The following is a 27974-nucleotide window of genomic DNA, read 5'->3' on the forward strand; positions in this document are numbered from 1 at the left end:
CGACCCTGCATACCTACCTAGCATCAGGCAGGAAGACGGAGGATCTCACCCCAGTGAGAAGTTCTCCTTCCCTCGTATTTGATCTGGCCTGCCTATCGCGAGCAGCGTCAGAGGCCCCGGGGCTACATGGTAGACAAATGATCCCCTTGTTGTCGCTTGGAGTCGCGTGCTGGCCATGAACGGTAGGGAGCTAGCCCTGATTTCCACGTTGAGTGATGGTGAAAGCGACCGGTTTGCAGTATCGAATCATACGCATTTACTAAAAATATGTCTCATCCATGATAGCAATGTGCTATTACAGAAAACGGTCGGAGCGCCTTGTAATGGTTTGAGGTGAGTGTTCACATCTGCTCAAGGCTGTCGTCACGTGATCAGGCTGCGTCTTGCTCGCAACCAGACAGCCTTGAACCATGGCTCACTCTGAGCAGTGTACGCATTCTAGATGTATTCAGATATAGCATTCGGTACACACGGCTAGGGAGCTACTACTCGAGAAGCGGGATCCAGATCAAAAGCGGTTTGACGAGACCTCGGAGACGCTCGCGCCTGGTGCTTTTAGTAGTCTCCTTGGCTCATTGACTTTGACCCACCGACACGGCTGGCGATGTGGTCAACCATTTGTGATTGAAAGCCTCCCGGAGATCATCAGATCAAAATCCTCAGTATATCGGATCATCTCCCCGGAGTGTGATGAACTCGAACAGATTGTGTCCAGTGTGGCATTCCGCAGGACCTTTTAGCCGCAGTACGATATGGGTGTTCATACTTGGCCCTTTGGCTAAGGGAGGATGGTGGGTACAGCGAGCACAGCGAGTGGAAGAGAGTCACAGACGGCCTCGAAGATAGAGTCGACTGTGAGTTGAGGTAGATGTGAACTCGCATTTCTGGCAATCAATTGTTGCACATCAAGTGCGACGTCGCGAATTTCCAAGACATACCCATGCACAATAACCAGTCAATGGCAAGAAAGAGAAGTCACGACAGCACTTGTTAATCTCCCCATCGCTATACAATACCTCCTAAGATCAGAACAAAAGAAAGGGGAGGTGTCGATCACAACTAGTGGATATGTCTCTCGCCATCAAATCCCAGCAACAGATTGATTTCCTGTCGGCAGTCTGCCGGCGAGTCATGCAAATGAGTTCAACAACCAAAGACACCACTTAAGGTGTGACAAGATCAATGAGCCCATCGTTGCTGCATGAGTAAAATCAATCTACGCCATTGTTTACCTTGCCCGACCATGGAGGGTGGGTGGAAAAGGTGATAAATCTGGCGAAAAGGGGTGTCTTTCTGACAGGCCGCAATTTGCATGGCATGCATGCAGAAGGAATGAAGTCAGATATGAGAGGGGATCCAGTAAGGATTTTGAACATGATTTGTGTGAGGGGTTCCAATATTCGTTCGGCATACTTGGTTGGTTGGTTGGTTGAATGAATTTCTTTTCTTTTCTTTTCTTTTCATTCAGGTGAGATTGAGATGCCACGTCGGGTATTTGAGACGCTGCTTCTACAAACCATATGATAGACGCGATCTTCCGATGAAAAAACCCCTTTGTGGAAAAAACCCCAGCGGGAAATGCTTCGAGTCACCATAACCTTAGCCTTTTGCTCACATCTCCTAGCCATCAACGTAAACATCATCTATTGCGACTTGGACTTGACTGCCTCACGGCCCTTGCCAACTCTCTCCAAAATCTTTTCTCGGTCCTTGTCGAGCTTCAGCTTGGTAACAACCACTTTGCTGGGGTGAATGCCAATGGGGACGGATTGACCGTTCGATTTTTCGCGAGAGACACGTTCGATGTGGACGAGGAATTTCAATCGGTAGACTGATGTGACTTTGCCTTCTCGGCCCTTGTTGGAGCCTCGGACGATGGTGACCTCGTCATCTTTTCGGATGGGAATGCTGCGAACCTGTTGATGGGTGTTAGACACAATTTCTCAAACTGACCCCTAGTTTCCTCGACCAGTATTGGGAATATTGGGTCTATTTCCCGGATAGATTTCATCGTACATTGTGCTTTTCTCTTAATTCTTTGCTCAAAGGAGCACTCAGGATGACTCGTCGGGTTGAGGAGGAAGCGCCATAGTGTAGTTTGCGAGACTTGCGCCTGGAAGCGGCCAAACCTGATATAGAGATTAGAAAGTGTGTCAAAACTGCATCAGTGCTATTGGTCGTCCACATACCGGAGTTTACTTTCGTCATGCTTGCGGTTTGGCGAAAATAAAGAGTGTCGTCGACGAGGGAATTCGAGGTTCAATGAGTGTCAGTGGGACTGAATTTGCAGCTGGCGTGGTAGGAAAGTGCGCCAAGATTGCGGTGGGTGGCTCTCTCACTTTTAATTGGCGGAACGGCTGTCAGATTTGTGCCAACAGTCCGCCGTAGCCCGGTCTTCATTTCGCATCCGTATGGCCCACCGTGGTACATGCAAATTGTGGGAGGCCCCGTCCATGACCGCGCCGCTCAGCGCTCCATCAACTACCTCTCTGCTCAAACATTCACGGCCAAATCAGTCTTTGTCGCGACGTTGTTTCCCGAGGCAATTATGACTGATGAGGATGCCTCCCGATACATCGAGTACCAAAGATTGACATCCAGCAGCAACGAAGCTGCGGTCGCGGTCGGTACTAGTGCGCCACGCGCTGTGCACATCTTCGCATGCGAACCCGTTCTCCATTCACTCGTCGCCTCGACAGAGAGAGCCAGAGTGCAACGGGTAATTACTCAAAGAGCTGGCCATACACCACCCGGCATGTCCCGTTTACCCAATGTCGAACTATGGCCAATACTACGATTCGAGGAACCAAGGCACCAACATGCAGAACTCCCTCCATGCCAATCAGCCCTCAAACACCAATAATAACCGTATGAACCAAGCATCATATTCCGGTGATGCGAGAAAAACAACTCAATCTCATTATGGGTCATCCGCATACGACTGGAGTACACGGGACGCTCAACCTTCACCCACCTACCCCACCTCCTCGCGACAATCGCAATATCAAACCGAAACGCGGAGGGAAAGCAGTGGCACTCACAACGGGTCTCATGGGCCGCGAATGTTTTTAAGCCAATACGCGACGCAGGCGGCTGCAGGGATGGGGGCGACAGGCCAGTACAACCCAACAACACCCAATACCCAGAGATTGAATCACCTGGCTTATGCATCAGGCCTCGACAGTGCAGACGCACAAGGTACCGTCCAGCACGGACGTCGACAAAGCCTCACTGATAGTGCTCAATACTTGAACCAACCCGTCATACATGCCTCACAGCGCGTACAGTCGCCCGTCAATCAACATCGAAACCAATTTGGGACTGGTCAGTCTATGAATTATCCCTACCATAGTGAAGCTGCGTCAGTCGCCTCTACTCAGGCTCCGGTAACAGCAGCAATGGCGCTTGCTGGTGCTGTCAGCCGTCGTTACCATCCGTCATCAGGCTCGACCGGGCAGTCCTTGGCTTCTCCCTCGATAGACAGCTCTAGATCTATGGTCCCCACTCCACAGAGAACAAAATCGCCATACAACCACATTCCAGCTCCTGTGACCAACTCTCGCCAGTCAATCAATCTCCCTCAGACGAAGTATCCAAGCTCCAATTACAATAGCATGGAGTCAGCCACACACCAGCCGGAGAGCAGGAATCAGATTCAAAACGAACGCCGAAAGACAAACATTCCTACGGCCAACCAATCTAGCCTTCCTGTCAACAGCATTTCCAACCTAGTGACACGTACAGACGCCGACGAGGACAGTTCCGCGACCTCGTATGCTACAGCTACTGACGCGCAAGGTGAAATGTCTGCCTTTATTGACCCCACGCAAGTATTCAACCCTTTCCATAAGGAGCACGAACAGCGCAAGAGAGAGATAGCCCGAGCTGAAGCCTTAGCTGCGGCTCAAGCTGCTGCTAAGAAGGCTGAAGATGAAGCACGAGCTTCAGCACATAAGAAGGCTGAGGAAGAGGCTCACGCTACTGCAAAGAGAAAGGCAGAAGCCGAAGCCGAGTCGGCAAGAAAGGCGAAAGCAGAGCAAATAGCCTTAGCTCAATCGCGGGCAGAGGAGACAACAAGAGCGCCGAAGAAAGCGGCCAAAGTTCGCCCGTCAAATGCGCAGGTTCAAGTCGCGAGCCCAGTGGTGCCTCAAGCTTCGCTTTCCAGCGAGGAAGAGATGGCCAGTGAGATGAAGGTGATGATGGAGAAGATGAAAGAGTTTCGATCTAAAGATCCGTCTATGTTCCAGAAACTCTGGGATGACATGCGTGGTGTTCGGAGCCCTGCAATTCCGGCAGCTACTCCTATGCAACCGTCGCCGCCCCAAGGGAATCAACTGTCACCTCTCCCGCCTCAACCTCGGCCAATGCCTCAGTCCGTCATTTCCCAGACCTCTACAGAAGCATTTCAATCGCCTAGCAATACATCCACACCACGAAATAGAGCGCCGAAAAGTGCTGGTGGTGTCCATGCGAATGGATTCAAGGTGGTCGTGGAAAACAACCCTGAGGGCTTACCCGATCTTGGTCGGTTTCCAGCTGAGAGACGCATTCGTGGTTCGTACACGAAAAAGAATGGCCAAGATACACCCCCAAAACAAGTAGGCGCTACGAATCGAGTTGTTCTGGCTGGTAGTGGTTCTGCACCAGTGGATGCACCTCTTCCCACAGTCAATATGGATGCTTCTGATCCGTCCTTGGTACCAGCACAAGCACTTGCCCTTGTACCCACCACCACAGCTACCGAAACAGCCCAGCCTGTTCAACCTGTTGTATTGTCAAGAGGTCTGCCTCCCAAGGCCCCTGGTGGAGGTACTATCTGGCCCGAAGATAAGCGGAATGCATTAGCAGTGGCCGCAGTCAGTTGTCTCAAGGACTTCGCCAATAAAGGATATCCTGGGAATGCGGATATAGAAATCACGCCACAAGACATTCATGCGATCTTGGAAGGGAACCCAAGTTACGTTGACTTGTGTGAGATCCTGGAGAAGAAAGGGTTCAGATTTCATCGAGGACAGTTTGCAAGCCAGCTTCTGGCCAACGTTCCTTTTCTCAACGGTGCCCCAGCACCTGCAAAGCAGCAAAGTCAAACCCCAGTCGCCCAACCACCAAAGCAAATGGCGCCTGTGGCAGAGTATCCACCGGTCCCAGCATCTAACACAACTGCACCTCACCCTACGGCCAAAGACCAGTCAGCTTCAGCGCCCCGACAGATTACCGATTTGACGCAACCAGGGCTAGAATTCATACCTACCCCGCCACCTCATCAAGCCAACGCACTGAAAGAAGGGCAACTGATGATCAAGCCTGAGAGGCCGCCTTTATATATCCAGCCATATGTACCAAAGTCAAAACCACCGAAGGGACAGAAATCGTTACTTACACGCCCTGAACCGCCAATGGGCTCGAAAGAAGCAATGGCTCGGAAGCGTGACTTTTCGGAATTGATTGACTTGACCGTGCTTAGCGATAACGAAGACTATGTGCTATCTAAGAAGCATGCGCGCATGGAAAACTCCCCACCAGGTCCGGACGCTTTCCAGGACTATCAGACACAAATGATACCTGGACCGCCAATGCCACCTCACAAAGCGTTTCCCTCAGGGCCTCGTGATGCGGCTGAGCCATTCAGGTTTCACCCTGGTCCGCAGCCTGGCCCTTATCCCGGACCACATCCCGGACCACTTCCCCCAGGTCAGAATGGATTTGTCTCTGTTCACCAGATCCACTCAACTGTGGTGCCTGCAAGGCCCTTGGTACTTGCGAAGCCTATCGATCGTGCCGAAGGGTTGACCAAGACTTACTACGACCCAAAGACAGTGGCGCGCGATATCCTGATTGCTTCTGGTCGACATCCCACAGAGAGACCTCTGAACGGTCACATGGCTGGTCTTCTGGGGAAGCATATTGACATTGATTCGGATCTGGCAACATTTGACTGGGATGCAATAGACCCTGGTGGACCTCCAATGCCGCAAGTTGCGTATGTTGAGTTTGGAGCAATACCACCTCAAAATAAACCTGGACAACAAACCGGCCGTGAGGCTCAACTTGGAGCTCAAAGCGTTGTTAGAGGAGGCCACGGAAGAGGGACGGCAGGCCATTCAACTTCGTCGAGTTCAGACAAGCATGCAATCAGTGCCAAGACCCAGCCGCCCAATCACACTTCTGTCACCTACAGGACTGCGCCGCCCATGATTGCCCCTCAACATGCACCCTCTTCAGCCTCTGCCATGTCGAATCCTCTCCGGGACGCGTCTGTTTCTCTGGTCAAGAGATTGGCTGCCCTACGTCAATCTCAAACCTCAGAGCCAGCGTCAGACAGTCAAAAGAAACCTGGCCATCCTTCCCGAAAGCCTTCGGCCTCGCGCCCTAAATCCTCCCCACACATTTCATCCGACCAGCCTGGCCCTGTCACCGGTGTCATTATGGCTAGCAACGATGCACCTACTGTCCCTCGTGGGCGAGGACGTCCACCAAAAAGCGCCACCTTTGATGCACCAAAGCTTGGTACTGCTGATGCGCCAAAATTCAGCAGTACTGGTAAGAGGATTGGACGTCCACCAGGTGCGAAAAACAAGACCATGTCAATCCGCGCGATGCAACAAAATGCGCGTCAAGTCACCTCTGTCACTATTCCTTCACCTTCACCTTCGACCCCTCACCTACCTCTTTTCAAATGTCGCTGGAAGTGTTGCCGTGCTCAACTTCACAACGCTTCAACCCTCCTTCAACACATCAGAAAGTTGCACGGCCAAGTGGAAGACAATATTGGCGAGTACGCTTGCTGGTGGAGAAAGTGTCAGTACCTGAAAGCAGACTCAGATGGCATGTGGCAGCCTGTGAAAACTTTCCTACATCTCGAAGACTGGGTTGAGCACGTTGCGCTGAATCACATTCACATAATCGTCCTGAAGCAAGGAGACGGTCCCTCAACCAAACACATCGGTAAGCGCAAGAAGCCGTCTTTTGACGTGTCGCATTTTCGTTTTGTGCCCCCGTTTGCTACAAAGACTAGAACATTTTGTTACTTAGATCCTCAGACAATCCTTATGGATAAAGCCCGATACCTTGCCGACGAAAACGGACATAATACCACTCCTATGATATCTACCCAAACCAACGAAGACCTTGCATCTGATACCATGGCACTCCTTCCAGCCTCCCATGATACTGAAGACGAAGCTGCTCAGCGCAGTTTCCTTAAGACACACCGTGATGATAAACGTGCTGGTCCTAAAGCTACTGCCGAGGAAACCCTACGTTCTTTGACGGAGCTCAAGACAAACTTCGGACCCGGAATGGCAAACGAAGGCTGCGTGTTGGCACGAGAGTCGGTCAAGACTAGGTTGCAACAAAACCCAGCCATCGCTAGGGTTGTTGAGATCGACGATTGAGATGGTACCCAGTATAAGCTCTCGAGGTCATTTATCGTATTAGGATGAATAAGCTAGACACTGATCACTGAGATCTCGGAACTAGTCAGAGTACAAAGAAAGCCCTGCGACAAGGTCTCGGACCCACGTGGGAATCACCAGGATAAGTCGCATATCGCCTTTCTCGCATCTCAAGATTAGGTCACATGACGATTCACTATGAGAATCGCACAATACAGAATACTGCATATCCACCACTTTTCTACTCATCGTCTTTGGTGATTGTAGAGTGCCATTGCATTGTGTCTGGCACTGCCTTTCCCATATCAGCCTGAGTCTCGAGAGAAACCCGTAGAGCATAGAACCCACCCGTCCGTAACTAGCGGCGCTACTGATTGGCATTTATTTGTGAAGGGTTTACATTTTGATCCCCTAGACACATATCTGCTCAAGCCTGGTATACATAGTATTTTCTGGGGGGTTTCATTCAGACCGGACAACCCTCCACGTCGCTTCGAGTCCACTTTGCTGCCGCCATGGTACTCTAACCCTGCACTGCCCGTCCGTGAGATAGATGGTATAGGGCTCGCTGCAGTTTCCGCTTCCGTTTCCCTGGCAGGTCGCCCATAGCTCAAGTCTGGAGAGCAGCATTCTCTGTTCTCGCCGCAGTCCGACGTGAGGGGTTCACTACCTCGCATTGAGCGACAGTCGTGGCCCAACAGCGTTCGCCAGGCTGGGTTCTGAGCGAAGAGAACAGAAGCTGATGTACCACGCTCTCTCGCATCGAGCCCCTCCCCTGATCCAATCTAACCCTTCCGCCCGAACCTCGCATTTCAAGCCCGACCATCCCACAAGGCAGTCAGTCAGTCTTCCCTCAAACCACGCAATCTCCTCGCCTCGCCTAGCCTCGCCTTATATCTTTTCATCTCTTCTCATCCCCTATCGGACCAGTCCCTGCACCCGTCGTCAAGCCTACGGGCTTAACAGCGCCAACACCACTCTTCTCCGACTGCAGGGCGTCCCCGCTGGCACCACTGGCCACACCACTCTCGGTGTCTTGGGAGTTCACCTCCAGGAAATGGTACAGCACGATCATCAGCATCGCCGCGCTGCCCAGGAAAATCGCGAGAGAGTATAATTGGTTGTCTGTGATCATGGTTGCTTGTGTACGTGGCTCAGCGGGGGGTTGGGAATGGGGGTGGGTGTTTTGCCGTAGATTGCGCTGGGTTGTGAATCCGATGTACTGCTGTCGGGTACCTGAGGCCGTGTATTGGAGGGAGGTGAGGCAGCGTGGATGGGGGTTTGGAGGATCGTGGAGTGGATGAATACAAGGAGATGTGGTTTCGATTGTTGGTTGCTGAGCAGAAGTTGACTGGAATTTCAAAGCCGATTTCTTCTCGTTTATCAGCGCCCTTCTTGTATCGCGGCGGTATACTGAAATGCTTGATACTGTGTAACTGCAAGACTTCTGACGTCCTGTTGCGTAGTCGCGATGAGTTCAGATGCATTGCGGGAACGGACAGAGGGCCATTTCTTACTGGCGGAACCTTTGGTCTTGGCGTGATGCAGCCTCGCCCGCAAGGCTGAGATTTGGACTTTCCCTGAACCCTTCCACTCTTTAAAATACTTTATATGTCCAATTTCTGGCTGAGTCCATGTCATTGGACCTCTTGTGCTCTGGGATACACAGTAAAGTACACCGCTTTTATTTTCCCCTCTCGAATATCCCATTCCACGAATCACTGCTCGGTTCAGGTGAGGTCTATGGTAATGGTCCCTTGGCCGAGGCCCTGCCATTGCAACATCATGATTTTGACAGTCGAAGTAGATGATGTTTTGAAGAGCTCGTGGTATCTAAGTATGCTACCTGCGTTGATATTCTTTAGGGCCTCCGTGCGTAGTAAGTGTAATCACGTGATAGTCACGTGAGATTGATTGTTGGGCAATCTTGCAACTCTTTGATCCAAAAGGTTCTCAGACCGAGCGATCAGTAGAGCCACCATCAGAAAATATAGGGCTGTGCCACGATATTTCAACCCAGTGCATCAATCCAATCTGTTGCCTGGTCCTTGGCTTGGATCAAAGTGAGAGACTCAGCCCAGATCGAAGCACTTGTGACGGTGCCTCTTGCTGCCCAAGTGGCTTCCAAATCTTTCCGAAAACGCATGATCTGGGAGAATCTGACCACATCCCATCGTTGCTGCATATCTTTCCGAACTAGCTCGATACCTTCTGGGTCATCTAAGAAGAAGCCAAGCGAATAGATTGGCCAATTGCCAATGAAACATTTCGACCAGTCTGGATCATCTTGACGGCCCCGAAGGATCTGGATTGCCTTTTTGAGCTGCCAACTGTCCCTTGGGGCGACCTGCGGTACTCCCGGCGTCCAGTCTCCGATCGAAATTTGATCCATCAACAAGGACGAAACAAGAACATAGAGATAGGCGGCGTCGCGATAGATGCCGGGACTGACTCGGACATCTTCATCCTCGAGATGATGGTCGGTTTCTCCTTCACTGAGCACCACGCCTTCCCATTCTTCCACCTCGCTTCTCAGCTGGTGGATGGCCTCCTCGTCATGATCCCATGGGTTTTGATATAGTTGTTTGAGGGATATGATTATTCTGAACAAGGCCAGCGGAACTCCAATCACAGGGCTATTGAAGCTGATGGATCGATGGGGATACAAGTTCGATTTAGCCAGAAGGCGTTCCGCTTGAAGCCAGAACTCGGTATCGAAATGATAGTCGAGTTCAAATGGGTCTGACCAGGCTCCCGTAACGACAAGGAAGACCTGGTAAAGCACGCTCTCGATTGCCAGGCGGTCAAATGGTCGACTGATATTTGACGGTCTGCTGAGGAGACGCATCCTCAAGATTCTCATGGCCGCATTCACGTGTCGTGGGATATCAGTGTAAGTACCCCTACCCATGCACTGTGGAGAGTGGAGTCAGCTCATGCCATCTAAAGCATTACCGCACCCAAGCAAAGAGGCCGCCCTAGCAAAGAGGCCGCGCTATACATATTCGCAGGAAAGGAGGGGAGATGGAACATACCCCGTGCAGATAAAGCAGCATCACGGACATCAATACACCATTATTGTCTTCTAATTGCGACACTCCACCCAATAATTCCGAAAGCCCCTTAAGAGAGTTCGAGTAATAAGTCAGGGAAAGTTCTTGCATCGCAGAGGAAGCATCCACAAAATGAAGGTGCGATGCTCCACACGCAAGCACGGAATATTGGAGACTCTTGTACTGCACCATCAGCTTTCGAATGTCGTTTATCCAGCCCCAGAAAAAATCCGGATTGCAATTCGGCAAGATTAAGAGGCTATAGTATCGCTCGCTGAAATGATTGAAGATGACGGACTCAATGTCATGGCGAAGCATTTCATGTGCAGTGGTCTCAGATAGTCGACAGAGATCGGTTCTTGTCGTTGCCATGCGAGAATCTTTTGTGAACGAAGGCCTTCGAACCAAAATACGGCTACTACCCGTGGTATTGGTAGTGGTGCTCGTTGGAGAGCCATTGTCGCTGATAGGTGAATCACTCGTCGGTGACGGTGAGGATGATTGCCTCGAGCGATGCGAAGCATGACGACGATCAATCAAGTCCTCCGAGGTTGGCCATTGACAACGACGCAACGACGACGTACAGTTGCTACATGATGGGTATGTCTCATCGCACTTCTTCCGTCGAGTTCGACCTGCCAGAGTGAGTACAGAACCCAGGTTTACCAGCGAGTATCGTCACAATGCAACACAAATACACCGCCTTAGACATGCTGCGTGCAACAGAGGAAACCTACATGTGAGGCACCCAGTTTTGGCGCGTAACTTGGTACGTCTGACTTCATTTCCCATCTCGAGTTGGTGGACTCAATCACTTTATTGCATATACAATGCCCTGGTGCAAGAACAGATGATGGTGGTACATGGCCACTGAGCGCATGCACAGGGTTTGGAAGATATGGATGCTCAGGCAAAGAACAGAGAAGACTTAAGACGAGGGAAAAGGGTTTCATAGATAAGAAGGCTCGGGTATCGGTTAAGTACTTGATGTAATACGCTTCGCCGTAAATACCCAGCTACTAACGAGGTCGGATCCTTGCCCAGCCCAGTCTCGCTAAACCCCGCAGAGGGTCTTGGATGAGTCTTCTGGGGCCAGGAGCTGTTTGTCACGGAGAGTTCCTAACTACACTCGCGCCATAGGCATTCTAGGAACTCTAGTAAATCTATTGTCGCGAGCGGCCTCCCGAATACCATCGGACCAGGTGCCCCGTGACAAAATTCTTATAATTTTCCCCGTTTGACTTGGGTATTTCGTGAGTAGGCGGCCGCTATTTATATCTAGCGTTATTCGTACTTCCACTCTAGTTAATGGAGTACCTTTAGTCCATTGTAACTTGTAACGCGTATGCTCGAGAGTAATATAGTACTTTAACGAGCCACTAGCCACAGAGCGAATAATACATGTAAGACCTCTATCCACCACATTTTTCAGATGTATGAGACGATGAAATCGACTTAGGAGCTACTAGTGACTATGTAGCCTATAAGGTGTGTCGTTGAGCATAACTAGTACGTTTCAACGATATAATGAACACGTATGAGCGATAATCAAGACGCTCACTTGCCCTCAGCGATGGCAGTATTAGCAGCAACCAGTTCCCGATACCTGGCAGCACTTCGAACACGGAAGCCCTTGCCAAAGAAGATCATGATCAGAAACGCGGAAGATGCGGCCATACCGACGAATGCCGCTGAAATGAAGCAATTCTGGTAGCCGAGGTCGGTCAACCATGGAGTAATACTGTTGACACAGTTAGAATTATACTAAGGGGAGAGAGAAGAGCTTTGGCACTTACCCATAGCTGATAGCAAAAGACATGGTGTTTCGCACAATAATGACCGTCACAATCGCATCACCACTGATGTCGTGATAACTATCAATCATATAATTGACACTGAGCGAGACACCCATGGTGACGCTGAACGCGAGTGTAGCCATACTGAAGATCAGTCCAAACCAATGGATCTTATGTGCGGCACCGACACCCCACAGGATGAGCGAGGCGGGCACGACGATCACACAGAGGGCAAAGGGCCACAGTCGGTGCTCAGCTTCCATGATGCCGTTGTTTCGTCGAGCCAATTTGATCGTCAGCCAGTCACTGGCTGGGCCTGAGAGTAATGATGCGGCAACGACGCCGATCACGCAGGCAACGTAGCTGGTACCGACCATAGACGCGCTGAAACCGTACGGGGCGCCACCTAGAATAATGGAGGCAGTGGCGTTGAGGACATTGAACCAGATCAAGTACGAGCCGTAGGAGAACCCGGCGTAGAAGATGACGGGCCAGCCAAGGTACTTCAGACTCCGGATTGCCCTTGAGAACATGCCCTGGCCGGGGTGAGGGGTCCAGATCGACAACTTCTGCATATATGTCTTTGGGGCGCCATGAATTTCACCGTTCTCAGTGCTGGTAATGGTCTTGCCGACGGTTGGATTCTTCTCTGCGTCTTCTCCGAGAATGGCCTCCGGAGGTGGAGACGAAGTCTCGGACACAATGCCAGATGCCTTGCGATAGTAATTGGTCTCTTCCATGAAGAAGAAAAGAAACACGAAGAGAACTGCGAGGAATATGGCAGGGAGGTAGAATACCCATTTGAAACCTAGAATATCATTAGCACGTCTGCGGCTTGTGGGTGCGAGAAGCCGACATACCAATACCCTCAGCAATCCAGCCACAAGCGATGGGAGTTGCATAATTCGACCCTGCAAGTGAGAAAGCGTATAGACCCATGTAAGTGCCTCGTTGATGGGTGAAATACTACATATTCAATCAGCCATAAGTTCTCGGAATACTAGTTGGGCAGTGGTGCGATCCGGTTGGCAGCACTTGCCACCACGAGGTTCTCGTAAGGAAGAAAATACTTACAATGTCGGTCACTGATATTTCTGGGAGGGCCTCAATAGGTGCAATGAAGAATCCCATGAGAATGCATCTTGCGATCCATTCTCCGTTGCTCTTGACATAGGCACTGGGAAATGGTAAGTCATTTGCGGCGCAAAGATCGGATCTAAGCCGGCTCTTACCTCCAAATACTAGTGCCCTATGATCATTATTAGCATGGCGTGCCCATTGGAAGTAAGGGATTTGGCTGCTTACGATGGCTCCAAGAACAGAAAGCAGATACGCTGGGCGTTTTCCGAATCGTAGTGCGAAAGGCTGCCAGAAGAGGAGACCCCAGCCTGAAAATTCATTTCTGATTAGCTCAAGTCTCTTTTGTGGCTATTCGCCTCCACATTGCGGTTTCTCACCTAGAAATAGAAACATGTACCCAGTTCCCTCATTGAGGGTAGAAATGGACACGCCTGATTGCACGCTCAAGGGTACTAGGACCGAGTACACCGTAGAGACAGCAACGCCAGTCCACCACGTATACCTTGATGAATCGTCAGTATATGTCTGCCATGGACTATAAAGGTATATTCTCACAGGTTCGCGCAAATAGTTGACATCAGCTTGCGCCGAGGACTCCAGTTGAGCGGATCATCGGGGTCAGATGAAGGGGAGGGATCGAGAACAATATCACCACCTTGAGCATGCTGAGCGCGCATGGAGTGGTCCAAGTCGACGAGATGGATGGTGCCAGGGACACTGTCCACATCAGTAGAGAGAGTCATGATGGGCAGATGTAGTATGATGACTTGGTCTTGCAGCAGTTTGCTAGAATAAGAGCGACAGGTAAGGGAAGCGTTGGGGATACTTATACTTGCGCGTTACACCCGACTATCTTTCTCCTCATTCGGAGAGAGTTATCATTACGGTCGGATAGCGTCTGATGAGCGGTAGGGATCTTAGTATACAAGCCTTCCCAGGTAGTTTCTTGGACCAGCAAACGATCTAGAATTCCAGCATATCTCCCAGAGTTTCGGACCAGTGGAGATATCTACGTTGACTGATAAGGGTGAAAATGGCTCTTTCGACGCCCGTAACCTACATTCGATTGCGAATGCTTACGTCCCGTGTAAAATTTAGAATGATTACTCGTATGGTAACCTATTCAACCGGAGAGAGAAGTGGTTTTGGGTAAAGTTGGAGATAGCAGAAGGCAAACAAACGGCGGCACTAGTTACCTCCTTGACAGGGGATGGAAATGAACCTGAATGGCCAGGATCATACGAGATAACGCCAACGTCTTGGTTAGGCTAGAGAGTGACACAGATGGGTGACATACTCGGTACCCCAGTTCTTCTTTGTCGTCGCGTGGCACTCATAGCTCCAGATACCGATGTCCGATAGTCTCTGACAGGGGTCGCAAATAACCATCATTGGCTACCAAGCAGCAGTTGAGCTCCCATCTCCGCCCATCGCCATCATCTAACGACAACTGTCCAACTAAAATGTTGGTGCAGGAGATAGTCGCTTTCGCCCAACCATCTAGACGTGTTCACGCGTCTAGAATGGTACTTTCTAAACAATTCCGTTGGGCGGAATCATTCCAAGAGAATCTATTGCATGATGGGCTGGATCCGCTATCTCGCCGTCATGAAATTGTTACGAGATAGCCCTTCCCAGTGTCAGCTACCCCGCGAGGAGGTTGTCGAACAAGGTTTGTGATCCCACTTGTGTTGATCTGTGTGAGTTCCGAGCGAGGATGTGTTCTCCAACTCGTATCATATCGTGGACAGCATCTATTTCTCTCGCCAGCAGGAGAGAAAGCTGCCTCCTTCCTTTCTCCCTCCCAAGTTTGACCACAAACAGCAGGAGGCGGGACTGACTCGATCTGTGATCATAAACCTATCTCGAGTCTGAGCAGCAAGCATCCAAGGACTGCCCCGAGTGTCTGCTCAATAAAGTACCTCGGTGAAATTTCATATACATATATTTCCTTCACCATGGTGGCTCAACTCTACCCCCTCGTGCAGTCCAAACCGATCCCTCAAGGAACACCAGAATATGAGGAGAAGCGTACGGCTCTCCTACGGGCCTTCTACGAGAAGATCCCCCGCGAGTACTATGTCTCGCAATCCATCATCGACAACCCACCGGCCGACGTGACGGGTATCCCTGCCAGCAGTGGCATCCTGACGGCTGAAGAGATCGAAATCACTGAGAATTACGACACAATAAGTCTGGCCGAAGCTATCGCCGCACGCAAATACACCGCGGTGACAGTCGCAAAAGCATTCTCAAAGCGCGCCATCATCGCCCACCAACTCACATGCTGCCTCACACAGTGGTACCCGGAGATGGCAGAGAAGCGGGCGCAGGAACTCGACGACTACCTGGAGAAGAACGGCAAAACCATTGGTCCTCTCCACGGAGTTCCTGTCAGTATTAAGGAGCATATGCCCATTGCGGGCACGTACTCGTCGATGGGATTCTTCAGTAGCATCGTGTACAACGAGCACGATAGCCAAATGGTTCGCATCCTCCGGAACCTCGGTGCGGTGTTTTACTGCAAGACGAATCAGCCACAGACGATAATGCACCTCGAGAGTGACAGCCATTGGGGCAGAGTATTGAATCCCTATAACATCCACCTCTCAGCTGGTGGCTCAACAGGTGGCGAGGCCGCATTGATTGCGATGAAAGGCTCCGTGATAGGTGTCGGCACCGATATTGGCGGCAGCATTCGTGGGTAAGTTCTCAAGAGTCTTCCTCGATTTCCAGTGAGAAGCCTCACTAACAAAATCTCCACCCCGAAAAAAGCCCATCAGCATTCTGCGGCATCTACGGCTTCAAACCAACCTCGTACACACTCCCAATGAAAGACTTCCTGGCCGGGACGTTTCCCGCAGAGCTCAACGTGTTGTGCGCCAGCGGACCCATGTGCCGCACACTTCGCGACATGGACCTCTTCACACGCTTGATCCTCTCCGCAAAGCCCTACCTAGAAGACCCTCGGATCGTACCCATCCCCTGGACCGGGCTCGAGACCGCCGCAGCACAAAGACCGCTCAAAATCGGCATCATCGAACACGACGGCTTCATCGACCCCCAACCGCCGGTGAAGCGCGCAATAGCATGGGCGCGCCAGAAACTCTCGGCGGCCGAACACGGCGGCAAGTTCCAAGTCAAGAGCTTCACCCCGTACGGCGCACACGAGGCGTGGACCCAGATCAGGCGCATCTACTGGCCGGACGCGGGCAAAGGAGAGATCGACCCGATCACGGCGGCCGGCGAACCGATGCACCCGCTGTCGTCGTGGATCTGGAAAGACGCGGAGCCACACGGGATGCTGACGGCGACGCAGGTGAGCGCGCAGCGCGGCGAGCGCGACGCCTTCCGCTTCGCGTTCGCTAAGGCGTGGGAAGAGCAGGACGTCGACGTCGTCATCGGCCCGGCGTTCGTCGGCCCCGCCTCCGCCCACGACACCGCCTTCTACTGGACCTACACCAGCCTGTACAACTTCGTCGACTACCCCGGCGTCGTGTTCCCGACGCCCGTCAAGGCCGAGAAGGCCGACGTCTACCCCGACGACTATACGCCGCTGAGCGACGAGTGCAACCATGTCCGCGAGTTGTATGCCCAGGCCGACTTCACCAATGCCCCCATCGATCTGCAGATCAATGCCCGCAAGTATCACGATAACGATCTCTTCGCGGCCCTGGCGACGCTCAAGGACGTTTTGGAGTTGCCTTGAGGTTAGACGTGGGTTCTCGTTCTGGTTCGCAGAGGCTTCCACCGGTATTTCACTTAGCACGTTCTCGTTGGGAAGGTCATCGATTTCACGTGGATGTGAGGGAGGAAACGAACATCAGGATCATGTTTTGAAGGATGAATTGTTCAGTATTAACGTGATATTCTGTAGTGGATCCTGACCCATATACACATATGCTCATTCATTGTTATCTTCAAAAGCCTGGGACCCAGTCATAATCCGATTCCAGTTCCATTGACCCGTTCTCCATATTTGCAGGACTGCTGGCCCTAGATGTGATTGCTCGAGAGAAAAAAAAGAACAAAAGTAAAGAAAATCCTCCCTGCGAGAGGTCAGGACAGAGCACAATGCTCTTTAAATGTAAAGACCACCAACACCGAGGTATCACATCGCTGCAATGCCAGAGAAACCATATAGACCGGAGGTGCTGTGCATGATATGTCCAGGAGCTGGAGGAACATAGTTCCCTTGGTACGGCGGGTTCTGCGCCGAAAAGTCTGCATTTTTGTACAGGGGGTTGATGATTCCGACGGGGAACTTGGGTCGAGGCGGAGCAGCCGATGCAGCGGACGGTGCAGAGGAGCCCGATGCTGGGAAGTAGGTTGAAGACGTTGAGCTCGCGGTGTCAAACTCTTGGGCACTCCAGCCCCATTTCTCCTTTAGGTCATCATGGATGAAAGTCACTCGCCAGCCAGTTTCCTTCTTTATCCTGTCAAAAATGGTAAGGACCTCTTCTTGCTCGCGACGGTCTGTGAGGTTTTCCCCGGCAACGGCCAGACATCTGATGGATGCCGAGGCGACACCTCGGTCTTTGACGTGAGCAACAATACCACATATTTGTCTCGAATGGTACACCTTCATTTCTTGCATCTCGGTCTGTGTCTGAGGTTCTATATCCTTGAGTGGGTGAACGCCCCCGAGGACAGCCATCGCCGTGTGGTAGAACAGGTTTGCGACGATTGTCGTCCGCTTGATCAGCCAAATTTCGGGGAATGCACTCTTGGATGTGGTCATATAGGTGGGGACATAAGCCAGTGCATGCATAGTAGGAGGGACACATTGATGCCATCTGTCGCAAAACTGTTTCAAACCTAACCACTGCTGGTGTCTTTGATGCAGACGGACTTGTTCGGCATGGACATTCGCTTCTTGGTAGCGTGGCTGGGCAGATGAGCGGAAATTGGTGATTTTTGATAAGATCCAGAGGATTTTGTGGGTCCAGTCATCCTCGTTTCCACCCATGTGCTGGGGGTTCATGGTCATATCGATGCCCCATGTGTCCGGATCCCAAGCTACACCCCAATTGAAATGCAAGCAGCTAAACAGTTCAAGGCCGACGTTTAGCCAGAAGCACGCAGAACCGATACCTGTAGCGGTGGCATCCCATCGACATTCTTTGATCAATGCTCGTGCTCCAGCAATATGATTCATGCGTTGAAGAGCCTTCTCGGACATGACCTCGTAGACGTTAAGAATGGTAGCCGTTGTGGCGCACAAAACGCTATCTCTGTCGGGGTTTTGAAGCGATTTGAGGAGCAGTTGAGTCGCGGAGTTGTAATAATTGAGGGCATGTTCCTCTGGGTAGACAGAGTTGACGAGGGTCAAATGGCGAACTCCACAGGCCAGGAGAGCATACTTTAACATGGGTTCCCTCAGTGCCTGGAACGGAATCCGACGAGAAAAATGCTTATCCGCGTCCATGCTATCCATCCATAATCCGACCTCCTCGACAAAGACCTGCATATACAGAACTTCATTTCGATCTTCTAGATACGGGGGAGTTTGGTCTTGCTCAGTGGTCACCAGAATAGGTTGCTCATAGGGCTGCCGTATAGATTGAGCAGATTCCGAATATGGAGCGAGGGCATTAGTTGCATCACCGTAGGCTTGGTTTGCTGAGCTTGTGTACATAGCCTGGGATTGTTCGGCGTAGGAGTTATTATAGGATGACGGAGCTGGGAGTTGTTGGTGTGGAATGATTGGTGCTGAGATTTGAGCATAGTCATAACCCAGGCCGGATACATCTAGTCGTTGTCGCTTTTGCTCTGGTTCCAGAGGATGGTACTTTTCCAACCCACCTCTATACTCGGAAGCAATGTCGCGAGAGTCATCTTGGAATGTAACCTTCCAATCATGTGTTTTGGGAAGTAAGTAGGGTGGGTTCTCGCATTGGATGTCGATGAAGTTCAGGCGAACCCCACGTTTACATTTGCGATTGGACTTTTTACAGTTCTGACAATTCGGTAAACCTTCGTCGCACTTGAGGTGCCTCTCTCGGCAAGTCAGACATCCGGTCCTAACACGTTTCGGCTTCGCAACAGGAACATCGTCCGGTTTTGGCTGAGGGGCAGCTTCAGGCTCAGTCATGGAAAGAGGACTGTGTTGTAGAGTTTGTGATGTGGGTGTCGATTTGGTCGACTGATCCCGAGCTATAGGAGATTGATCGTTGACGGCCGCATCTGCGGACACGTAGGGTGGTGTTAATAGAGTGGGGGTGGAGTACTGTGTTTTGTCCGAGGCCTGCTCGTCTTTCCGTTGTGATTTTGATTGGGTTCGATAGGCTGCGGCGGCTTGAGAATCGGAATATTGATATTGATATGAGGTAGAGGGATTGTTACTGAAATGGCCGTTGGGTGTGGACGATTGGGCCACAATGGGCTGATACGAGGTTGCGTAGGTGGGCGCCAGTTTGAACTCTTATTGCGGCTTCATTGCCGTCTTTTTTTGCAGGGAGAAGAAGTCTAGCTCTGCGGTCGTCGTACGCCTGCGATGGAATGAGGCGGTAGAGAAAGCGGTTGATCAGCTACTTTCGAGCTTGAGCAGAGAGTGAGTGTATCAGGCCGATGCGACAAGCCGGGGAAGAAAATAAGTCAATGGGTTGTTCGAATCGACTGGGCAGAGACACCGATGTCAGCTCGCGCAAAGAAAATAAAATGTCCACCAACCAACAAGTCGAGCCGCGAGAATCATGGAAATTGGACGGAAAGAGGATAATAATGATAAGTGTAGGCGACTCTTTGTGCAGTAAGGTCAGACAAATGTCTGTCGCACGTTGGACCCCTTTGGAAAATTGGAGGATAAGGCGAGGTGTTGCACGAGCAGGGCTCCTGCGACACATGACGACATAAGCTGACCCTTAGCACCACTAAAAGGATGTCGTACTCTCGCTTGTCGCTTGTCGCTTGCAATGGTGGGATGGAGAGGAATCAGAGTCGAACATACCTGATGATTATTGATCCAAGATGAGGTGTCGAGGACGTGTAGTGATGGAATGAGAAATGAGGTTGGATATTGATCAATGCTGATGGTAGGATATAGGTGCTTGTCAAGGTGAAGGTGAGGCGCTCCGAGGGTCCTTTCAGCTACTCGTACCTTTGCGTGGTTATTATGTTATTATGATTATCTGGAAATAGGAGTGATGGACTGGGACGGGCGGGCTGGACCGACCGACGTGATGATTTATTTGAAAAGGATGATGATGGCCATCTCAGTGACTCGGGTCAATGGGCTCTGGCTGAGTCTTCCAAACGCTCCATCCAGGTTCCAACCCAGCATGCAAAAGGCGACGCCCGAACGAGTCACTGCTAGCGGCTCTTAGCTTGCAGCCCGGCACCCCAAACTTGGGCCTGGACAGGGGTGTGTCGAGCCTAGGGATCTCATCCGAGCGAGCGCCATGACTTGTGGCGTGAGCATCTTCGGTTCAGCAGCAACTGCACACGAGCGGTGGCCGCCAGCCTGAGCCTGATAGTGTGGACTAGAGCCTATCCCTCCCGGGACCTTTACCTGGAATTTGCACCTTCTGGAGAATTATTGACCACCTAGTTAGCAGCTATCAGCATAAAACTTCCAGACCTCCCAGGGTCAACCCTACCCAGAACAGATATTGAGATTTGGAAACTGACACCCGCCGATTCGGCGATCTCAATGGACCAAGCTGCCAGTTGTTGCTGGGCAGGCCTAGATCCCCCGGGAAAAGTCACCATGATTTGTATTTCCTTGGTCGAGAAGGGAAGTTTACACGGCTATCATGGTCCCCTCGCCGTGCTTCTGGAGCACATCTTGCTCAATCTGTACAGAGGCTTCGCTCAATTGGGAGTCGATGCTTGGGCGCTTCTTCTTTTTCCAGATACACCCTGGTCTGTCACTCTGCTATTCTCGCTTCTTTTGCTTCTTCCATTTGGCACCCTGGTCAACACAACCCATTCATGGCTCATTGGGTTCGCTTCGTATCGCATGGGCGACACAAGCCAGCTGGAAAACCTTTTCGCCTATTGTCCGTGTTCGCTTGATTGCTGAACCACGCTCCCTAATAAGTAAGGGCCTGTCTTGAGCATGTCAGTGCTATAACCCAGATTGCCTTGCAGTCACGGTGGTGTTTGCAATGTTTCAGATCCCCACCCGGTGCTTTGTTCTTAGTACCAAGTACTTGCCCAGGTAGGAACTTCAAGTTCCCCACGCCACTTCTATTGACGAGTAGTAGGTACCTACGAGTAAGTGAATCATGTCACACATGGGTGCTCTGATCAGCAGTGATGGACCTTGAAGTGTCCAAAGGTATCTATCTACGCCGCAGGTTGCCGAGACTATCATTCTTCGCTGACTCCGGCTGCTCCCTGGCCTCCAACGGCTAGACCTTCACCTCGGGCCTTTCGCTTCAAGGCTCTCAGCCTGGAGTGGCTTAACCCCTGCTCACCCGTAGCCTTTTCGGAGCCTCCGGCCATGGCAACTGTCATCATCTACCGAGTATCCATTCCCATGTTGATTTCGCTTCCTCCACGGAACAAGGGCTTTAATTATCATCTGCATATCCATATCCGTAGTTTCATCGCATGCCTCTTTGCGTCCAAACTTCGCTTCAATCCTCGCCATTCTCGTCGGTGGCTTTTCTCAATCCACGTGGCACCCCCGAGTTGACATGTTTCCTCTAGTGGCTTCATACCTAAAACTATGGACGCCAAGGGCTTTGGAAAACCCTTTCCCCGGTTGGGGTCGACAGCCCAAGCTGAGGCTGAAAGGATTTGTATGGTTTCGCACTGAACCCTTGTCCAGCTCAACCCTACCACCTAACCCTCCAAAACTCAGCTGGGCGAAAAATAATAACTCCCCTTCCCCTTCCCCTAGTAACAATTAATCAATGGCCACTGATTCGCCCTCCACGAATCGCCTTGTGCATTCAACAAGCCTGACGAATCTCGTCTATCAATCAATCTATTGCACTGGTGGGCACCCGAGGACCAAACCTGATTTCTTTTGACGTACACTTTAGTCCCTACCCTACGCGGAAACCATGATGTCGCCCTTGATGATTTTGCGAGTCTGGTCCACCCCCTGCCATCTTTGGCTGATTGGTCCAACGGGTTTGAAACATCGAAATCATCAATTCGATCGCAGTACTACAACGGCCGTCTGAGATGAATAATCATGCGCGGCGGTGGTTGCTACTAGCCAGCTAGCGCACATTCTGGACACTGACTGATACTATCGTGCTAGTCTAACGGTCGGTGCTTTTTAGTCTCCCATCTCGTCGTCTCCTGATACTCCATTCTGGGTGGGACGAGGCACCAGGCACTCCGTAGTATCCGTACGTGAGGGCCCGTCGCATCTCGATAACCGTGCCTATGTGAGCCTTTCCCATTCCCAGCATGATAACTACCTACCAGTAGGTACATGGTAAGTACGGAGTAGTAGTATTGTCCTAGACGAAGTTCGTAGATATACCTAAGTGTCCGCGAATCGATTTCATACTAGACCTAGTATCTACTTCTCTATTTACCTTGGCACATAATTCTATATAATACTACTATGTTGACTACACGAAGAGTATAGAGAATATATTACTGCTAACTTAGAAGAATTAGAAGAGTTCTTTCTTGAGGAATAGAGGTCTAAAGTATAAGGATTTAGGTGAGGATATAGTGAAGTTGTCTTTGCAATTTTCGCGATTTAGACCTTTCGTGAATGGGAGGCCACCATTTATATCCCGCCATATTCGTGCTTCGACGCTGCCATGTCCACATCTTGATTGATAATCCCGTCGTCTACCTTATCTGCTTCAGATCATGCTTCCCTGTCGTCTCAAATTTTCCTGGTCGGATACTCTCCACGCCGAGCAAGCCTTGTGAGCCGTTGATTTTCGGCAATGTTGAAAATATGCTGGGTTCAGGGTCTCCTTCGTCATCGACCCTCTCATCATTACCTTCTTGCTTGCCTCTCAATCTCAACCAAAGCCTTGAATACCACGAGGGATCTCCTCTTCCTTCGTCCTCCGCGTACTCTTCGCCAGCAAGATCTTCAAGTGATCTACCTTTCGTTTCCGGGATCAGCAATGATGTCAATAAACCTAAAAACGCGAATGCTCCGAGTCTGTAAGGGGATGTTAGTCACATCATCGTTCACGTATCGGTACCGAGGGCATAACAGAATTCGTAGATCACGGATCCTATTTCCTGCCGTGTCGGCCGCCATACTCAACGATTGCAGGGTAGACAATCAATGATCCACGATATCTAGCATCCACCGGGTGATCGGTGATCTAGAGGCCAACTCACATTTGAATGACATGTGGTAGCCAAGGGGAAGCATCGGTTTCTCCCTCCTTGAAACCAACTCTTCTCAAAGGCCCTGCTAGGGCCTGAGCAAGCACTGCACCGAGCTTCCCGGAAGCTGCTGATATTCCGTGAGCTGTACTTCGGTATCTGGTGGGGAAGCATTCTCCAGCTACAATGAAAGTCGTGGTATTTGGGCCTTCAACAGATTGTTAGCAAGTTCCGGCCCTTTTGATGACGAGGATAACATACCAAAGTTGACGAAGATGAGTATCAACACGTACAGAGCGACTCGTGACGAGTTGTTCATTGAGTTGAAAGCGCTTCCCAAGATGAGAAGAAGCATGGTCATCATCGCAAATCCAAATATCTGGATTGGCTTGCGTCCGATCTTGTCGACGAGAAGAATTGAGAGGATTGATCCTGGAATGGCTCCTGCCACCACGAGTACCAGGTTTCCAACGGCACCGGTCCTCAATATGGTGTAGATGGTGTGTTTCGTCTCATGGGATACCCCACCGAAGCCCATTTGCTTGAGAAAGATGGTATTGTTCAAGAGGAGGGCATAATAGGCAACATCGAGGAAGAACCATGACCCTGCCGTGCCGATCAAGGTGAGTAAATTTCTTCTTTTTCCAAAGTATCTTTTGAAATCCGACCAGGAAGATGGGGGAATCGCTTCGGCATCAAGTCCGCCTAGGTTTTGATCATTCAATTGATTCCGAACATTCTCTCGGTCCGCTGAAACTTGGCCTTGGCCCTTCATGGGGCCTATGGTGTTCATACAGAAGGCTTTGTAATCTGCAAAGCCTTGTTCAACATCTCTTGTCACATCAAAGGTGTAACGGGGTGTTTCTGGGATTGTGAGCCGACAGTATAATGCGATGAGAGCCGGTATGGCACCAAAACCCTTTCCATAAGAGTTAGCACCGCCATGGTATGAAGTGAGCACTATCGGAAATTATTTGCACTTACTATGATGATCCTCCACATCCTATCCACAGCGATCTGCCCCTCGGCAGTTTTGGTACAGCGTTCTCCCAGACAGACATTGAATGAATTGTGGGTCTGGCTTTTGAATGACTCGATGACGATGAAGGCCACCAGACTTGCAAGGAATTGACCCAGAGCCTGAGTTGAAAAGACTGCTGCCACCATGGTCCCTCTCCATTTAGTAAGGGAATACTCACTCGTTATTACATTTGCCAAAGGATAGTCGCCTCCAATACCTAGCCCCATCAGAACTCTCCAGAAGACTAGCAGGCCAGTGATGCTGATGGCTGGCGAAGGTCCAGTAATGCATTGACCGAGGGTGGCCATGGTGATGATCAAAAGCTCATATCCGTACATTCGCTTCCTTCCAACGACGTCGGCAAGCCATCCGAAGAACAATTGACCAATAAGAGTACCAACAGAGGTGGTGACCTTGATCAGAGTGTCATCAGACTGCGGAATCTTGTTACCATTGTCGGGGAAATAAGTGAAACCGAGCATTTCCGAACATAGTCCAATAGCGAAGATCTGCCCAGGTCAGTGATGCGCCAGCGTAAGGGCCGACATTGCACACACATCATAGCTGTCTGTGAGAAACCCTGTTCCCGCAACGAGAACAGCGCGAACATGAGCTTGACCGAATGGACGGCGGTCAATATCTTGCAATATAAGACGGCGGCGAAGATTGGGGTCCTATTGGTCGCTCAGCTGATATTCCAGGTGCAAGGATATGCTTGCTGATAATGATGACTGTGGATTGGACCATGGTACCTGAATATCTGCGTATCTCTCCTCCAGGGCAGGAAATGCAGCGTGTCTACTTCCCATCGCACTCTAGTCGCAGAAGTATACACTGTAGTAGATTGGATTTGAGCAGTTAAGATTTATGGCTTATGTGGTAGAGAAAATCCGCGTCCACGAGTCTTGAAAGCTGCAGACATATGTGATACGGCATTTGGACAGAGGACTTGAGATGTAAATCTCGCAGGGCCCCTTTGGAATCAGCCTTACCGGTCTAAAAGGGGGAGTCAGAAAGAACCAAGCGTCGGCTAGCATATGTCGAGCAGGAGCTTGCACGAAAACCCCTCATCATACACGGGATTTCTATCATGTGCCAGCAAATCAGGCTATGCTGAGACATGGCTTTCGCAAGCTTGACTGCGTTGTGTTGCCTATTCGACTTCGAGAACGAGAGATTGAAAGTTGAGGTTAAGATCGGGCCAAGCAGCGGATGCTGCGCCCCGATCCCGAGGAGCTGCTTTTAAGGGTGGCGGTCCCCTAGGTGCAACCTCGCTTCACGCTTCATTTTATCCCCACGTTCCTGTTCACCACCATTCCATTGGCTCTTTCAACTTCACCTTCCAAGAAATGTCCTTATTGCGTTTTGGCTATCCTGCACCACACGTGGGAACATTCAGTGTGTTGGATAGGGCCACGGTCTACCTGGCAGGTGCTAGTAATACTGGCGAGGCCTATTACTCGTAATACCGATTACGAGGAAGGGAAGCAGGTGCGAGTCACGCAGGGGCCTCCTCATAAAACGCCCTAGTAGGATTCTTTATCAACGACCAGTAGTCATGTTTTTCGCGTTGTCCTACCACCGCTTGACGTCTATTCGATTCAATGTCGCGTGATCAGATCTATATTTTTTGTTCTTGGTTATTTTCAAAATTTCGGGCATGATTAACGGCTTGGGAGATATCTTTGTTCTCATCCAGTTGACAACTATCATAGCAAAGAAGCTCAACGCCGCCAGATATGCGCCTGCTGATGTGAGAGACCTGATAGAGGACACTCAGGCGTTTTCGTCAGTTGTGGTCGATGCTGACGAAAACATCCGGCGACACGGCGCTCTCCTCAAAGGGCATGATGCGTTGAAGAAGAATATCGTCTGGATCTTGCGACGCTGTGATGAAACGGCGCAAAAGCTGCACAAGATCGTTGTTGCATACGAGGGTATCGTTAGAGATGAAGGGGCCGCCACTACAGATGAGTCATCACGCAAGCAATGGGCGAGGGCCTTGAAGACAGTCTACCAATCAGTCAAGTGGACGACGATCAAAGATTCGGTCAAAGATCTCCGGAAGGAACTTCTACAACACATCCAAATCCTTCACTTTATGAGCCAACAGCTGTTGAAGTAAGTCTTCTCCATAGCCTTAATGCTTCTTCAAGACTGACGTTGAGAACCATAGTCGACAAGTGGATCGACTGGTGGAGTTGATGGGCCCGATGGGCATAACCATTGAACAAATCGGGCGCTTGCTCTCTTCCACGATGCTGAGTCCATCCATCCCACCTTTGTACGCCTCAAATCCCCAATCTCCTACGATCATGTCGCCCATTTCGAGCCCATTCGTCTTAGCTCCCAGTGAAAAACAAGAGAAGATGCATGAGTCACAGTTAGGCGAAAGGACAAGTCGGAGTCCTGCTCAGAATGGCGTCCACCAGAATTCAATACCGCAAATGGAGGATCTCGATCTCCCAGAGCCATCCATGGACTTGTACGACTTCAGTTTCGCTCACAAACTGGATCTTGACCTACCAGACAGCTTTGCCCATTCCACTCCAGGTGACGAGTATCGAAACGTGAAACTCGCTTCGAACAAGGAACAAGATGAATTTATGAGATCACTGACGGAAGGAATGGAGTATGTCGAATTGTAGGCCCTAGTCTTTTACCGGTCAAGGAGAGGTCCCTTTTACTGACACCCAGCAGTCCGATTGAATGCGTTGAATTCGTCTATCAGAAGACATCTACTTCAAATGCGGTCGTAGTGACTGCCAGCGATTCAGGAAAGGTATTGCTGTTGAAGAACGGCAATGCCGTGAGTGACATCTGGACTTTGAACAACGAAAAAACAATTCGTTTCCTTCAGAGAGGTAAGTTTTCGCTGTGTCCAGAGCCTTACGAGGGGCATGGCAGAATTCGTGGATCATGAACCGGATTTCCTACCCTGATCGCCCACCGTGCTCAACGATTACAGGGTAGAGTATTAGGTAAAGACGCAGTCGGAAGATCCACGAATGTTAACATCCGCTGGGTGACCTACTACATGTGTATACTGACTAAGTGGTGTTACAGTACCTGTGTGGGATGAGATTATTCCTTTCACCAGTGTTGGTGAGGAGTCAAATGCAGTGATTGAACAAGGAGCGGGACTACTATTTGTGACCTTTGAAAAAGGCAAACAAATTACGCACTCAATTCCAACAACTTGGGTGACCTATAAGTTCAAAGATCCGAAAGGTAGGTCATACAAAACCATCGACACCGATGATGACGTTGGCATGTCTAAACACCGTTTGAGGCCACAGATTGCAAAGAGTTTCAAGAACAACTTTATGGTTGGGATCTGCTCTTGAGCGCCCCAGTGCGCGAAATA

At 50.6% G+C, this 27974-nt stretch overlaps 8 protein-coding genes across 8 annotated transcripts; 3 read left to right on the forward strand and 5 right to left on the reverse strand.

The window, feature by feature from the left end:
- Positions 1 to 1643: 1643 nt before the first annotated feature.
- Positions 1644 to 2208, reverse strand: RPL26A (60S ribosomal protein L26A; the record flags this gene model as incomplete). Its single annotated transcript, XM_064853606.1, has 3 exons — positions 1644 to 1916; positions 2017 to 2129; positions 2190 to 2208. The coding sequence occupies 3 exons, from the start codon at positions 2206 to 2208 to the stop codon at positions 1644 to 1646; spliced, it is 405 nt and encodes a 134-aa protein (XP_064710005.1).
- Positions 2209 to 2771: 563 nt separating this feature from the next.
- Positions 2772 to 7394, forward strand: LTR84_010069 (uncharacterized protein; the record flags this gene model as incomplete). Its single annotated transcript, XM_064853607.1, has 1 exon — positions 2772 to 7394. The coding sequence occupies one exon, from the start codon at positions 2772 to 2774 to the stop codon at positions 7392 to 7394; it is 4623 nt and encodes a 1540-aa protein (XP_064710006.1).
- A 2011-nt stretch (positions 7395 to 9405) lies between these two features.
- LTR84_010070 (uncharacterized protein) lies at positions 9406 to 10242 on the reverse strand (the record flags this gene model as incomplete). The annotated part of the gene is made up of 1 exon (XM_064853608.1): positions 9406 to 10242. The coding sequence occupies one exon, from the start codon at positions 10240 to 10242 to the stop codon at positions 9406 to 9408; it is 837 nt and encodes a 278-aa protein (XP_064710007.1).
- Positions 10243 to 12004: 1762 nt separating this feature from the next.
- LTR84_010071 (uncharacterized protein) lies at positions 12005 to 14066 on the reverse strand (the record flags this gene model as incomplete). Its single annotated transcript, XM_064853609.1, has 8 exons — positions 12005 to 12188; positions 12244 to 13051; positions 13104 to 13209; positions 13318 to 13420; positions 13476 to 13492; positions 13549 to 13631; positions 13701 to 13825; positions 13879 to 14066. The coding sequence occupies 8 exons, from the start codon at positions 14064 to 14066 to the stop codon at positions 12005 to 12007; spliced, it is 1614 nt and encodes a 537-aa protein (XP_064710008.1).
- A 1215-nt stretch (positions 14067 to 15281) lies between these two features.
- Positions 15282 to 17032, forward strand: LTR84_010072 (uncharacterized protein; the record flags this gene model as incomplete). The annotated part of the gene is made up of 2 exons (XM_064853610.1): positions 15282 to 16027; positions 16099 to 17032. 2 exons carry the CDS (start codon positions 15282 to 15284, stop codon positions 17030 to 17032), a joined length of 1680 nt encoding a protein of 559 aa, XP_064710009.1.
- Positions 17033 to 17434: 402 nt separating this feature from the next.
- LTR84_010073 (uncharacterized protein) lies at positions 17435 to 20020 on the reverse strand (the record flags this gene model as incomplete). The annotated part of the gene is made up of 2 exons (XM_064853611.1): positions 17435 to 19708; positions 20000 to 20020. The coding sequence occupies 2 exons, from the start codon at positions 20018 to 20020 to the stop codon at positions 17435 to 17437; spliced, it is 2295 nt and encodes a 764-aa protein (XP_064710010.1).
- A 3068-nt stretch (positions 20021 to 23088) lies between these two features.
- On the reverse strand, positions 23089 to 25416 carry LTR84_010074 (uncharacterized protein; the record flags this gene model as incomplete). The annotated part of the gene is made up of 6 exons (XM_064853612.1): positions 23089 to 23413; positions 23599 to 23794; positions 23848 to 24505; positions 24571 to 25116; positions 25165 to 25281; positions 25360 to 25416. The coding sequence occupies 6 exons, from the start codon at positions 25414 to 25416 to the stop codon at positions 23089 to 23091; spliced, it is 1899 nt and encodes a 632-aa protein (XP_064710011.1).
- A 795-nt stretch (positions 25417 to 26211) lies between these two features.
- On the forward strand, positions 26212 to 27954 carry LTR84_010075 (uncharacterized protein; the record flags this gene model as incomplete). Its single annotated transcript, XM_064853613.1, has 5 exons — positions 26212 to 26218; positions 26323 to 26728; positions 26784 to 27251; positions 27308 to 27471; positions 27674 to 27954. The coding sequence occupies 5 exons, from the start codon at positions 26212 to 26214 to the stop codon at positions 27952 to 27954; spliced, it is 1326 nt and encodes a 441-aa protein (XP_064710012.1).
- Between the last annotated feature and the right edge of the window lie 20 nt (positions 27955 to 27974).

The sequence above is a fragment of the Exophiala bonariae genome (assembly GCF_035927105.1).
Source record: "Exophiala bonariae strain CCFEE 5792 chromosome Unknown scaffold_4, whole genome shotgun sequence".
Taxonomy (NCBI): Eukaryota; Fungi; Ascomycota; class Eurotiomycetes; order Chaetothyriales; family Herpotrichiellaceae; genus Exophiala; species Exophiala bonariae.